Genomic DNA, 13,204 nt, shown 5'->3' with positions numbered 1-13,204 from the left:
CCCCACTCTTCTACTAGTGTTTCCTGAAATTACTTCTAAAATAAACTACTTGCGTTTAAATTATTGTCTCAGAATCTGCTTCTGGTAGAATCCAAACAATGCCTAGTAGTAAATACAGCCAGTTGGAGATTGGGATAGAAACTCCCCCATGGACTGGGACTCATTTGCTTATTGCACTGAGTGTAGCATATTCTTACTTGGTCTCAGCTTGGTTTTGAATGTGCATCCTCCAAGCAACAGCAGATTCATTTGATATACCAAGGGCATCTGAGGTAGAGGACTAGAAGGAGGCAGAGAGGTCAGCTGGTGGCACTTCCAGATGTCAGACATCTCCATCTCCATCAGGATGACCTCTAGGCTGCTGCTGAGGAGTGAGAACCTCAAGGTTGGAGAAAGAGTCTAGATATCAAGTTGGGAACAGACCCCATCTCTGAGATTGGTTCTTGAACCAACCAACAGCACTGCACTCCTTTGAGGGTGGGAGGTACGGGGAGAAAATATAGCCAGATGCAAAATTGGGTATCCAGCTGGAAAGGTCTTTAATGATAGTGTGAACTGCTAATGATTTCTCTGTCAAGTAAAAATCATGAGATATGGAGACAAGATGTTAACAAGACCAGAGGGAAAAGCCATGGTCCTAGTAGACTTCAGGATAGCAGTGAGGTGGGAGGAGTATAGTGGTAAGGTCCTGTGGGCCAGATTTAGGCTACAGATTGAAGTCCATGATTTGTGGGTGGTGATCTCTGAAGAGGTTTGGGTCCATCTGTGGTACCTGAACACTGGACAAAGTCCCCAAGTAGCTTTTAAGTGAGAGTGGTGTGTGAAAGAGGATCTGGTTTCAGCAGGATCTTTGAGGCATTTGGAGCCTGTAAGATTATTGATTTGGACTCTACCTGAACTATTATTGTCTCACCAGCTTGCAAAATTAAAGATGGCCATATATTTTAAACTAAGGATAGCTGGGGATGATCAGAATTCATTTCTGGTCTTTTGAAGTGAGATTCTAGGGAACAACTGTTCCGTCCTATAGAACTTCCTGACCGTGATGTGATAGACGATAAATGAGGATAGATCACTTTGCTAACTCTCCTGTTAGCAGAAGGATAAGCCAACTCAGTGAAATGTTTGCATCCACTACCGGTGGTTTTATTAAAAGGGGGTAAATTTAGATCATTTCACCAATATTTCCTATAAGAAATTTTATACTCGTTATGTGATAGGGATTAGGGAGTTCTAGACAAATTGTAGGATCTCTGAGGCCTTAGTTTTCTCATTTGAAAATGAAAAGAACGAAAGGAGGGTTGTTCTTTCAGGTTGCTTTTGACTTGAGTGCCCTGTGACTCTGAGAATAGGAAATGATCTCTTAGTGGCCTGAATGAGAGATTGCAGTTCCAGAAGGTCTAAACTGCCAGCCAGCAATTTCTTTGGGAACAAGGAAGGTGTGTCTTCCCTTAACCTATTGGGAGTCTTGCCACTAGTCATCGAGGCACCAGAGCAAAAAGAGAAGATTGGCTAGACAGGGTCAGAACCGTGGTTTTTCCAGACTTAATTCCAGCTCCATAGGACTGTTCTCTGCTCTGTCCGTCTCTGAGGCTAGAGATCGATCCTGAGCAATCCCTGTTCTCATAAAGACTTATCATGTTTACTGATCCATACATTCACTCAAACTCTTCTTAAATATATATATATAAAATAGATTATCTTCTTAAATAATATGTTATTTTTTATGAGTTTTAAAGTTGTATTGTTTAAAGTTATAGTTAAAGTGTTATTCTTTATGCTTTTTAAAAGTATTTTTAAAATTAAACTTATTTTGAGATAATTGTAGATTCAGATTCAGTTGTAACAAATAATCCAGAGAGATCCTGGGTAACTTTTACCCAGTTTTCACCATATTAACATCTTGTGAAACTGTAATACAATATCACAACGAGGATATTGATGTGATACAGTCAAGATATAGAACATTTCAGTCACCACAAGGATCCCTCATGTTACTCTTTTATAGTCATTTTCTCCTGTCCCTGTGTTCTCCTTAATCCTGACGACCTCTAATCTGTTCTCCATTTCTATGATTTTGTCATTTCAAGAATGTTATGTAAATGGAATCACATAGTATGTAACCTTTTGAGACTGGCTTTTTTCACTTAGCATAATTCCCCGGAGATTTATCTAGGTTGTTGTGTGTGTCAATAGTTTGTTTCTTTTTATTGCTGAGTAGTGTTACATGTTATGGATGTACTACAGTTTGTTTAGCTATTCGCCCATCGAAAGACATCTGGGTTGTTTCCAGTTTTTTCGTTATTCGAGCAAAGCTGCTATGAACATTCACGTACAGGTTTTTGTGTGAACATAAGTCTTCGTTTCTCTGGGATAAATGCCCAGGAATGCAATTGCTGGGTTGTATGGTGTTGCATGTTTGGCCTTTTAAGAAATTGCCAGACTGTTTTTGGAGTAGCAATACCATTTTACATTCTCACCAGCAATGTATGAATGACCCAGTTTCTCTGCATGCTCACTGGCTTTTGGTGTTGTCACTATTTTTAATTTTAGCTATTCTGATAGGTATATAGTGATATCTCATTGTGGTTTTAATTTTGTGTTTGCATTTTCCTACTGGCTTATGAGGTTGAGCATCTTTTCATGTGCTTATTTGCCACCTGTATATCTTCTTCAGTGAAATGTCTCTTCACGTCTTTGGCTCAGATTCTAATTGGATTGCTTGCTATTTTACTATTTTGAGAGTTCTTTCTATATTCTAAATACTACCCTTTGTCAGAAATGTGATTTGCAGACATTTTTTCCCACTCTGTAGCTTGCTTTTTCATTTTCTTGACAGTCTTTCAAAGAGCAAAAGCTTTAAAATTTGCTGAAGTCCAGTTTATCAATTTTTCCTTTAACGGTTTGTGCTTTTGGTATCGAGTCTAAGAACTCTTTGCTAGCCCTTGATCCTGAAGATTTTCTCCAATATTTTCCTAAAAGTTGTATAGTTTTACGTTTTACAGTTACATCTGTGATGCATGTTGAGATAATTTTTCTGTGAGGTATGAGGTTAAGGTCTAGGTTCAATTAATACCTAAGGTCTAGGGTCAATTAATACCTAAGGTCTAGGTTTAATTAATCCAATTTCTCCAGCACCATTTGTTTCTGAAGAGATTATTCCTCATCCATTGAATTACTTTTACACTTTTGTCAAAAATCAGTTGGGCATATTCATGTAGGTCTATTTCTGCATTTTCTATTTTATTCCATTGATCCATATGTCTGTTCCTTCTCCAGTAGCATACGGTTTTGATTACTGAGCTAGATGATAAGTCTTGAAAACTGAGTAGATTAATTCCTCCCACTTTATTCTTCTTTTTCAAAATTGTTGTAGCTAGTCTAGTTCCTTTGCCTTTCCACATATATTTTAGATTGATCTTGTCTATATCCACAAAAAAAATCTTTCTAGGATTTCGATAGGAATTATGTTAAACCTATATATAATTTGGGAGAGTATTAATGTCTTTACTATGTGGAGCTCTTTACACTTTGATAAAATTTTATCATTTTCAATTTACTTTAACCAGTGAGAATTTGGGGTGCCTATAATTTCAACACGAATCCAGGTTCTAAGGGTGTAAGGAGGTTAGGGGAATAGTTCTAGAACAGTGTGTTAGCGAGTTTGAGTGAATGTGGTGCAAACCCATGGTGAAAGTGTGACGACCCTCAGAGTATGGGAAGGTGGTGCTGTAGCTAGTCTGGAAGAAGTGACCCTTGGAAAGGTTTTGTGTGGAAAGTGTGGCATTTATAGAGACAAGGAGGAGAGGAGTGAGTGGAATCTGCTCAGACTTATCCATAGAAACAATTGAGTTCTTTGCTTTCTAGTCTGCTCTCTATGGAAGCGCCTTTATCGCGGCTGTCATATAACTTGTCTTTCTCTGGGCCTTTTCCAGCTCTGCTAGGTTGTTCTTTTTTTGAGATTCTTTAGTGAAGTTGCTCTTCTGAGCAGTGTCTTTAAGCACCACAGGATATTTGTGCACTTAAGGAAAATGTCATTGCTGTTATCTCTCCCAGTGAAAATCATTTTTGTCCTGCGGTGACTCTGGCTGCGCATATGGACTGTTGTCTGAGGTGTAGAATCCAGAAGTTGGTCTAGCTGTTTAATTTGTCTATCTTGTGCTTTTCCTAGTGCCTAAATTAAAATCATGTGCTCATCATACAGATGCTTATTTGCAAATTGTTCCCAATGTTCTTTCTGCCTGTTGTGCCTGCCAAGATAACGGCAGGTCTTTAAAATCATTCCCAACCTGATGCATCCCAAAGAAAATCATTACCTGAAGTATTTAGACCTAAGTGCCAGCCCTGCATCTCTCCCATTCCAGTAGTGTGCTCACGTTGTTCTCTTCTGGTTGGTCGTTTTAAGAATTAATTTGTACCAGGCTATAATCTAAAGAAAGTTTCTTTTGCTCTTCCCGATGCCTGGCAAATGGGAGGCATTGGTGTATGTTTGTTGAATGACTGAAATGACTGATGGACATCTTCTGGAATGAACATAAAATTCATTTGGGATCCTATACGGATACAGGTTAATGGCAACATTGTCTGTTAGTTCTAGGATGTTGAGCCTTACTTGAAACCCTTTGCGGCTGTCTGCCCATCTTCAAGGGGAAGTCCTCATTGGGGCCTCAGGACTGTTAGGGCTAACTGTGTGTGACAGCATAGACCTGCACAGTGACCCTTAGACTCCCCTAGAAATTTCAATTTCTGGTAAAATCTTAACACAGATTGAGTTTAGGAATATATTCTGACTTGAGGTATTTAGAGCATCCAATAAATTTGTAACGTCCTTATGGGTTTCAGTGGAGCCCGTATTTTTCTGTTGACTTTTTCTAGAGACGTAGAACTTAGTCTTCTAATTGCCAGACATCTGAAATACTTGTTCAAATCAGAGTAAATTTAGAATATGCCTCGATGGCAGGACTCAATAAGAGCTAAAACTAATTTGTGTATATATATTCTCTAAATTGTTCTTGCTGTGTAGTGAAGTTGTATATCTAGTTCCTTTATTGCCCCACAGAAATCCTGAGGGATTGCTCCCACCTTTAAAGAAATACTTTTTTCCCCTGATCTAAGACTCACAAAGAATGTGAAGTTTCTTATGGTAAACGTGTTTGTGGCAAAGCAGGTGATAAAGATCGTATTATCTATTGATGTGCTTGCTCTGCCAGCCCAAAGATTTGTGGTTCATTGGTTTATTTGGAGACTGGGCTAACCATACCTTATTGTTTCACAAGTCTGACCAGGTGGTTTTATTTTTTAAAGGAGAAAGAATATTTTATGCTGAAAAAGGTTCACCTGATAGGGTAGAAAAAATACAAAAGCATAGCAAGGAGGTTTTTATTATATTTCATTTAAATATAAATGTATCATTCTTCCAGAAAGAAGAATTCATTCTGTTTTTCAATTTGAACAAATAATGTAAAGTCACTATTTAAACTACCGTTAGCTTTTTTATCTCCAAGTAGCTAAATGGCTTTGTTGCTCATGTGGGAATGGAAATTAGCTCTTGGCATGAACCACTTTAATTGAAATCAGTTTGTGGGTTGAGTTCCTATGCTGCTTGACAGATGACATCATTTCCTGTGCTTTTCCCAACCCTCTCTGTTTTGCTAAGATAGGATGAAGCTAAGTTTAACTTCAAATTTTAAAGTAATTATACACCTTTTCCTGACCTACTTAGAATATTATCCAGATTTTTCACCAGATCAGTTCTTTTATATACTTGCAGATAGTTTTTTAGTTAGAAAGCATTTTGGCTGAGACATTTTAATAGAATCATAGGAGCCTAAAATAACTGTTTTAATCAGTTTCCTGGGTTGCTTGACTTCTATAACAATGCTCCCACAAAGGAGTTATTTCTGCTTTTATACATGGGGAAACTAAGATAAAAGTATTTTTAATAGCAGTCTATATAAGTGCTTAGGATACAATGGGCAACTTCTTAGTCTCAATTTTTGAGCACAGCTTTTGATGTCATTATCAGCTAATTATGAGTTAAGTAAATAGAAATTAATTTAGCAAAGTTTCACACAGTGCCTACAAATAGGCAAGGCACTGCTCTGGGCTCTTGGGGATATAATTAATAACCATGATGCTTCCCACCCTCAAGAAGCTTTTAGACGAATGGACTAGGGACCGAAGAAATAACTAAAAAATAGGTTAGATTATGTAACATAAATTTCAAAAGAGAAGTATAAGGTACTCTGGAGTCAGTAGAAAGAGGGCTTATATCTAGTAGGGGAGGATGCAGAGAGCAGAAATCAGAAAAGATCAAAGGAAAGAGACATTTGCAATGGGTCTTGGAGATAGGTAGGATTTCAGTATTTCCTGAGAACTGTGTGTATTGTATGGTGGAGTTAAGAGCTGGAGGCAAAGAGACAGAGAGACAGCTTAAAGAGGAGATTCCATGAAGAGACAAGCACAACAAGGTGCCTGGCATTTTGTACGACACATAGTAGGCACTCAGAAATATTTGTTGAGTGAATGATTGACAAGTAGATTGGGGACTGAGTCATAGGACGTGTTAGGAGTGTGCAAAGGAACCCTGAAAGGCCCATGGGGCCATGCTGAGAAGGGCTCTGAATGCTGAGAGATGGAGCATAATACAGTACAGGTGGGGAGCCTTTGATGGTGTTTCAGGAAGTGTGTGACATGTTCTTGAAAAGGCGTGTCACTTTCAACTTGACTTAACTCTTTGGTCCTCTGTGAGGGCATTGTTAAGTACTGAGTTCTGGCACCTTCCTTTCCCTGGTGTCATGCTCAGATTTGTGTAGCTCTTTATGAAAATGGCCCTTTCTCCTGAAGTCAGCAACCACTTTTTGATACTGTGCTGAGCATCCTAACAAGGGATACTGAAGAAGGTGGCTGCTGGGAGGAATCCTCTCTGCTCCTGGAAGAAGATTTGGCCCCTGTGCTCCAGGAAGACTGAGAATAAGAGCAAGCATAAGCAGCTGATGTCTGCTCTTGCACAGAGAAGAGATTCTCTTCTCCCTATATAAAATTATTGAGCCTTTTTCCTAAGGAATTTACTCCTACAGCTTGGAGGACAGCAGAGTAAGCCAAGCTTCCAGTGCCCAGTCCTGGCCTCCTTGTGTAGGGGTGTGTCAGCAAGGATTAATGGTTAATTCAGTCAAGCCTTTAGTCTTCTCCAAGAAGGGTAGTTATTGCTTCTGAGAACTAGGGAACAGCCTGGGATTTTGAAAGTGTTATTAGCGTGCCTAAATTACTGAAATAGAGACAGCCTAAACACTAGAGAAATGAGAGCACGCGCCCGCCTTGTCATTCTCTCTCACAATGCAGCCAGCAGGCATCTTGTCCTCCAGCTTTTTCTATTATCTCGTGTCTCAGGTCTAAGTCTGTCAGCCCATGGGCTTTCTGCCCTGAGCCCTGAAGCTCACACCTCTGTAGGTGACAATGTGATAAAGAGTGGATTTCAAACACAGAGGGTCTTATTTGGTTTAAGGTTACAGTTTAAACAAGCAGCTCTTTCTGAGCCAAGTGCAGGTCTCCATTATCAGGCAGTCTTGTTATTAAATGACATTATAGGTATTTTTCTTTTTCTTTCTGCTGCCTCCAAAATTTCTTTTAGCAAAATTCCTTGGAGTTTGTCACTCTGACTGTTTTCCTGACCACCTACGTGAAACTCTATGTCTTTTAAAAGGAAAATAATTGCCATGGTAATCTTGTCTCGTACGGTTACTCAAGGCATATTTTCTTGTTGGTATAAGTTATAGAAATGACATTGAGTGTTAAGTTCTGCTAACTTAGAGAAGTCATTTAACACTGTTAAAGTAGATATCAAGAAAACAATTACATTGCCTTGTAAATGTTTTATACACGCAAATGATAACCTGTTCAGCATTGCCAGTTATTTCTGCATAAATATATGAATCTTGATAAACCATTTTATTTTCTATTCAAATCACTACAAATCAACTCTTATGAACTGTTGCAATCTAGGTATTTAAATTCCAAAAGTAAATCATTGTTTGTTTGTATTTTCCTTTTCAAGTCCAGCACTGTAATATTCGCTGTATGAATGGAGGTAGCTGCAGTGACGATCACTGTATATGCCAGAAAGGATACATAGGGACTCACTGTGGACAACGTAAGTAAACCATAGTTGTAAGTATTCTAGATGTTAACCTAAGTAGACTGATATGTAGGCAAATAGAATACAAAGATAAGTGCTAGTGGATTTTCTTTGATTACCTGGGACATGGCATTTTTACAGATGTCCAGTGACTCTTAACCGATGAACAGATCACTTATCCAACACACTTAGCACCAAATTTCCAATTGGATCCTTGGGAATGAGTTGTTTGATTCATTTTCTTCTCATTTACCTTCACTGCCCCGCTTACTTCATCCCTTTGGTTTACAATCACCACCCAAGGTGCAGAATTCTTGTTCATTCCAGACGTATACCTTCCATTTGATTGCTGAACATCTCCACCTGGACTTTCAAGAAGCATCTTAAATAAAAATTCAACCTCATCTTTCTCCCAAAACATGTTCTTTCTTTTGATTTATGGTACCTGAATCTCTCTAGTTTCCCAATTTAGATTCTGCTACTATAGTACTTATCACGTGGTGTTCAGTTTGTTGGTTCATTCATGAACACTGTTTATTGTATGTCTACTCTCTATCAGTCCTTGTGCTTTGCAGGAGATGAAAATTCCTTTTAAAAAGCTTATTTTTTTATTACACTAAGATGAATAGATACACTCTGCAGAAAATTTGGAAATGTTCAAAAATATAAAAAATAAAATTATCCATAATTTCATTTCAGATATTACCTTCTAGTCTTTTAATGCATATTTAGCACATGAGATCTTATTGTATGCATAATTTTTCACACTACTTTTTCACTTAATATTTTATTATAAGTATGTTTCATGTTATTAAACATTTTAAAATACATTTTAATGGTTGCCTAATACTCCATTATATGGATGTTTTACTGTTTATTTAGTGAATCCTTAATGATGAGCATTTCTCCATGTTGTTTCCAATTTTTGCCATTGTATATATTTTTGCTATGATGAATAATGTTATTATAAATAAACCAAAATTTATATCGTGCCCTTGTGACTGTCCACACACTGCAGTGTGGTAAGAATAGTGATTGGGTTTTGTGCAGCCCACAGCAGTAGTGTGGAGAGAGGAGAGGCAGGACAGCCTCCCCAGTGTGGGAGACCCTTGAGCTGAGTTTTGAGGGACAGATAGGAGTTCATTTGTCAGATGATGGGAGATGGGCCTTCTAGGCAGATGGCCAACATGGGCCAAAGCAGTGGAATATGACATAGCATGGATGTCGGACATAGCAGGTGCTTTAGTGTTGCTAGAACTTAATTGCTGAGGGAACTGATGGGAAGGGAGATAAGGTCGGAACGGAAGTCACGGGCCAGGTTTGAGTGCCTTTATGCATATCATGTTTTCGTCCAAATTAGAGCCAGGGAAGGGGAGTGAGATACCTATAGCCAACAACAGCAACAGTCATCTGTTGAGTTACGTACTCTCCTTACTACGCACTAGGTACATTTCCAAACTTTTTACATATATTAACTCATTTAATGTAACAACAGCCCTTTGAGTTAGAGGTCCTTATTACCTTATAGCAGATGAGGAAACTGGGGCACAGGGACTTCAGTAATTTGTCTAAGGCTATACAGGTAGTAAGTGGCAGAGTTGGGATTTGAACCCAAGCTGTCTGACTTGACAGCCCATGCATTTAGTGCTAAGCAATACTGGCCTTATGCACTTCACTTACAAGGTATACAGTGAGGAATATCGCTGGCCACAGGGTGGAGGTTGAACTGGAGGGGGAAGAACAGGAAGACTACCACTAAGGCTATGGCTGCAGAGAAGGTGGGGATGAGGTGCATTCAAAGGCATTTTCAAAGGAAGGAGCATCAGGAGGAGCTGCTGTGCTGCTTCTGCTCCTTTTGGTACTCCCAGAGGGAGTTTAGCTGAAGCCAAGCACACAACAGGTGCTCAGTTAACACTTGCAGAATTATAAAACCTTTCTTAGACTTCAGTTTTCTAGTCTGTAACATGGGAGGGTTGGCTTAGGCGATCTCAAAATTTCTTTTCTGCCTAAAATCTCTTCATTCTCCACTGGCTATAAATTAAGAGGCAAATCAGAACTATTGATGTAGATAAACCTCTCTAATTTTGTGATGAGAAATGGACTCCTGACATAATTTTTGGCTATAAGGGGTTGTCTCAGTGCAGATCCTCTGATGCCAAGCAGATACCAAGACAGAATTAGATGCACAAGAGATTTATTGCAGAAAAGGTTCGTGAAGAATAAGGCAGGAGTAGGAAGGGAGGGCCTTCAGACCACAGTGCAGGTCTGACTCCTGTGCAAGGAGAGAGGGAAGGAAGGACAGTTGTGTAGAACGAGCCTCAGACTATAGTGCAGCTCCAAGAAAGCCTTGGCTAGGGTGATGGGGAGCCCAGAGCAAAGACTGCTCATTAGAAGAGTTCCATGATGGGCAGAAATGTCCAGTCTCCAGTACTCCGCTGTGCTTAGTCATTGGGTGCCAGCAGCCAGGAGAGTGTGTCCTTGGCGTGAACATTGCAGCAGATGTCAAGGTGCAGCAGCTGGAGGCTGTCAGCCAACTAAGCTCGTCCCAGTAGGTTGTCTTGGACGGAGATCTGAGTGACTCAATGCCATGACTGCCACAGGGGTACAAGCAAAATGCATGGGGAATGTATGAAGGAGGAGTCAATTTAAATGGAGGTATTAGGGAGGCCTCACGGAGGGGCGAGATTTGCACTGGGCTTTGAAGAGTGGGTGGGACTGGCAAATTTGGCAGGGAAGAGGCTACCACCCATGGATCAAGATGCCTAGAAAGAGGCCATGCATAAAAGAATTACAGGAAATTGTACAGAGAAGGGTTGTTCAGGGCATGAGCTTTCAGTTCTTATTTTAATGCCTTTTATGACAAGTAAAATGTTCCTCCCTCAAGCATCTCTGGACCTATCTCATCAATAGAGTCCATAGATTCTGCTATAACATTCAGTTGAGGCCTCATTATGGTGAGGAAATTACTGAGTGTCAGTATTAATGTTTTTGTCATTTGCTGTTAATTATGTGATTTAACATGCTACATTTCTGTAAGGTTGACAGCAGAGGGGCCAGTGTTTCCCCTTATGGGAGCCCTCTGGAAATTAAACACAAATCATAAGCAAAATGCACTCCCATCCAGTGAAGTCTCTTATAAACCACCATTGTAGATGCAGAACTGGAAGCATTGCTCACATACTCCTTGGAATGAGGCTGTCAGCAATGACACAGGTACCAACTCACCTGTTCCAGTTTTACCTAAGAGTTGACTGAGGAACATCTGAGGAGCTGGAACTGTACTGTAACTGTTTAAAACAAAGACCAGGGTGATTATTTAGATTTCTTATTATTGTCCTTTCAGGGGATGGTAAGTGTTACTTCATTAGCATCTACTCTCAGGTGAAGCCTCTCAGCTTCTCTTTCCTTGTTTTATAGCTGTCTGCGAAAGTGGCTGTCTCAACGGAGGCAGGTGTGTGGCCCCAAATCGATGTGCATGCACTTATGGCTTTACTGGACCCCAGTGTGAAAGAGGTAATTTTTTTTAAACGAATTAGTATACAGATGTTCTGGTGGCTAAAGCTATTATTGGTTTAACCATGCATTGGGTTTATGTGGCTACTTGGTGAATTTTGCTGAACTTTGAGGGGGTTTCTTAATTGTTACAGGGAAGGTTTCTAGGATGACAAAACAGTGGCCCTCAGTCTGTACATGTCACTCAATAATTCTTACCAGTGGACTGTGGGACTCAGTAGTGAGTATATGCATAAGTACTGGTTGGCAACAAGATAAAAAGAGGAGAATTTTCCATAAGCGTAAGGATTGAGCTCCTTATTATCCTAGTAAATGAGAGAAGTGGCTCCAAAAAAAACATCTGTATGGAAAGGGAAAAATTTAGGATGAAGAAAAACACTCCCAAAGATCTATTAGGAACTACTGGGGGCTCCAGTGGCTACAGCTTAGCATTCAAAATTCACTGTAGAAATGTTGAGTGTCTGCTGAGAAACTGTGCTTTAACATGTGTGGTTTATTCAGTACTCACTGCAGCCCGCTGAGGTGTATACAATCATCCTAACATTTGTGTGTGAGAAGCTTGAGGCTGGGGATGTCAAAGGATCTGCCTAAGGTTGCACACATAATAATAAGCTTTAATTTGAATGTGGGTTTTCTGTTTTCAAGTCTAAACCTTATTGCTGCTCCTAATTAAAAGAAGTGTTCTGCCTGATTTGTCTACCTATAAATGCAAATATAATATTGAGATGTATGCAGATGTGTAATATTCTTAATCCCTCCTCCCCAAACTTTGGCTTTGTTGATCATCTTGTCTCTACATTCCTAACCATTTTCTCATCGTTCCTAGTTTTATAGTAAAGGTTTAGCAGGTTCATTTCATACAAAACTGCAAAAATGCTCATGAAAAATATTCATTGAAAAAATGGTCATGAACTTTTAAAACTGCAGTTATCACTTTTATCCAAAGTTGTATAGTCCTTTTATTCTAAGATGGAAAGTAAAGATTCAGTAGCAGATGTTAAATATATGTCACTTAAAATCAAAGAACAGAGAGTGGTATGTGGGAAATTGTTTTCTGTTTCTATTTTTACAAGTGCATCTTCTAAATTCAGTTATTAGCTGATAAAGCAACAATACATACTTTAGCAAGTAACTCTAGGTCAATTATTATTACTGGACAAATTATATTGTATCTCTGTTCATAAGAGCACTGCTTGGTATTGATGTGTGATGCGTCATGGACCCTTGGCCTTTACATTGCATCTGACGTCATTTGGAGTCCCTCCTTAAAACTGCTTCTCTTTACAACTTGCACATATGTATTTTTATTGACTTGAGCTAAAATGTACCTAATGGTATCTAGAATAATCAAGACAACTGTTGCAATTAAGTACTGTCATTCTGTGGCCTTATTATTTACTCAGTGAAGATGTTGTAGGATTTAAATTGTTGAGATTAAAATTGTTAACGTGTAACTTGAGAAGTGGTGTGTGAAAATAATTGTTCAGCTGTTAATACTGAGTTCCGTTTGTTTTAGAAAAATTACTAATAAGATGAAGTTGTAGGGCATTTTACTTC

At 39.1% G+C, this 13,204-nt stretch overlaps 1 protein-coding gene across 1 annotated transcript in view; it reads left to right on the top strand.

The window, feature by feature from the left end:
- The window catches only part of FBN1 (fibrillin 1), a 227,559-nt gene that overhangs the window by 33,534 nt on the left and 180,821 nt on the right, over nucleotides 1-13,204 (top strand). Inside the window, exons 4-5 of the mRNA XM_058541525.1 lie at nucleotides 8,054-8,149; nucleotides 11,552-11,647. Coding sequence (XP_058397508.1) covers nucleotides 8,054-8,149; nucleotides 11,552-11,647 — 192 coding nt within the window. The remainder of the gene's footprint in view (nucleotides 1-8,053; nucleotides 8,150-11,551; nucleotides 11,648-13,204) is intronic.

This window comes from Diceros bicornis, chromosome 5 (assembly GCF_020826845.1).
Source record: "Diceros bicornis minor isolate mBicDic1 chromosome 5, mDicBic1.mat.cur, whole genome shotgun sequence".
NCBI lineage: Eukaryota > Metazoa > Chordata > Mammalia > Perissodactyla > Rhinocerotidae > Diceros > Diceros bicornis.
The sequence above is the reverse complement of the archived record's forward strand: the minus strand, read 5'-3'. Positions and strand labels throughout refer to the sequence as shown.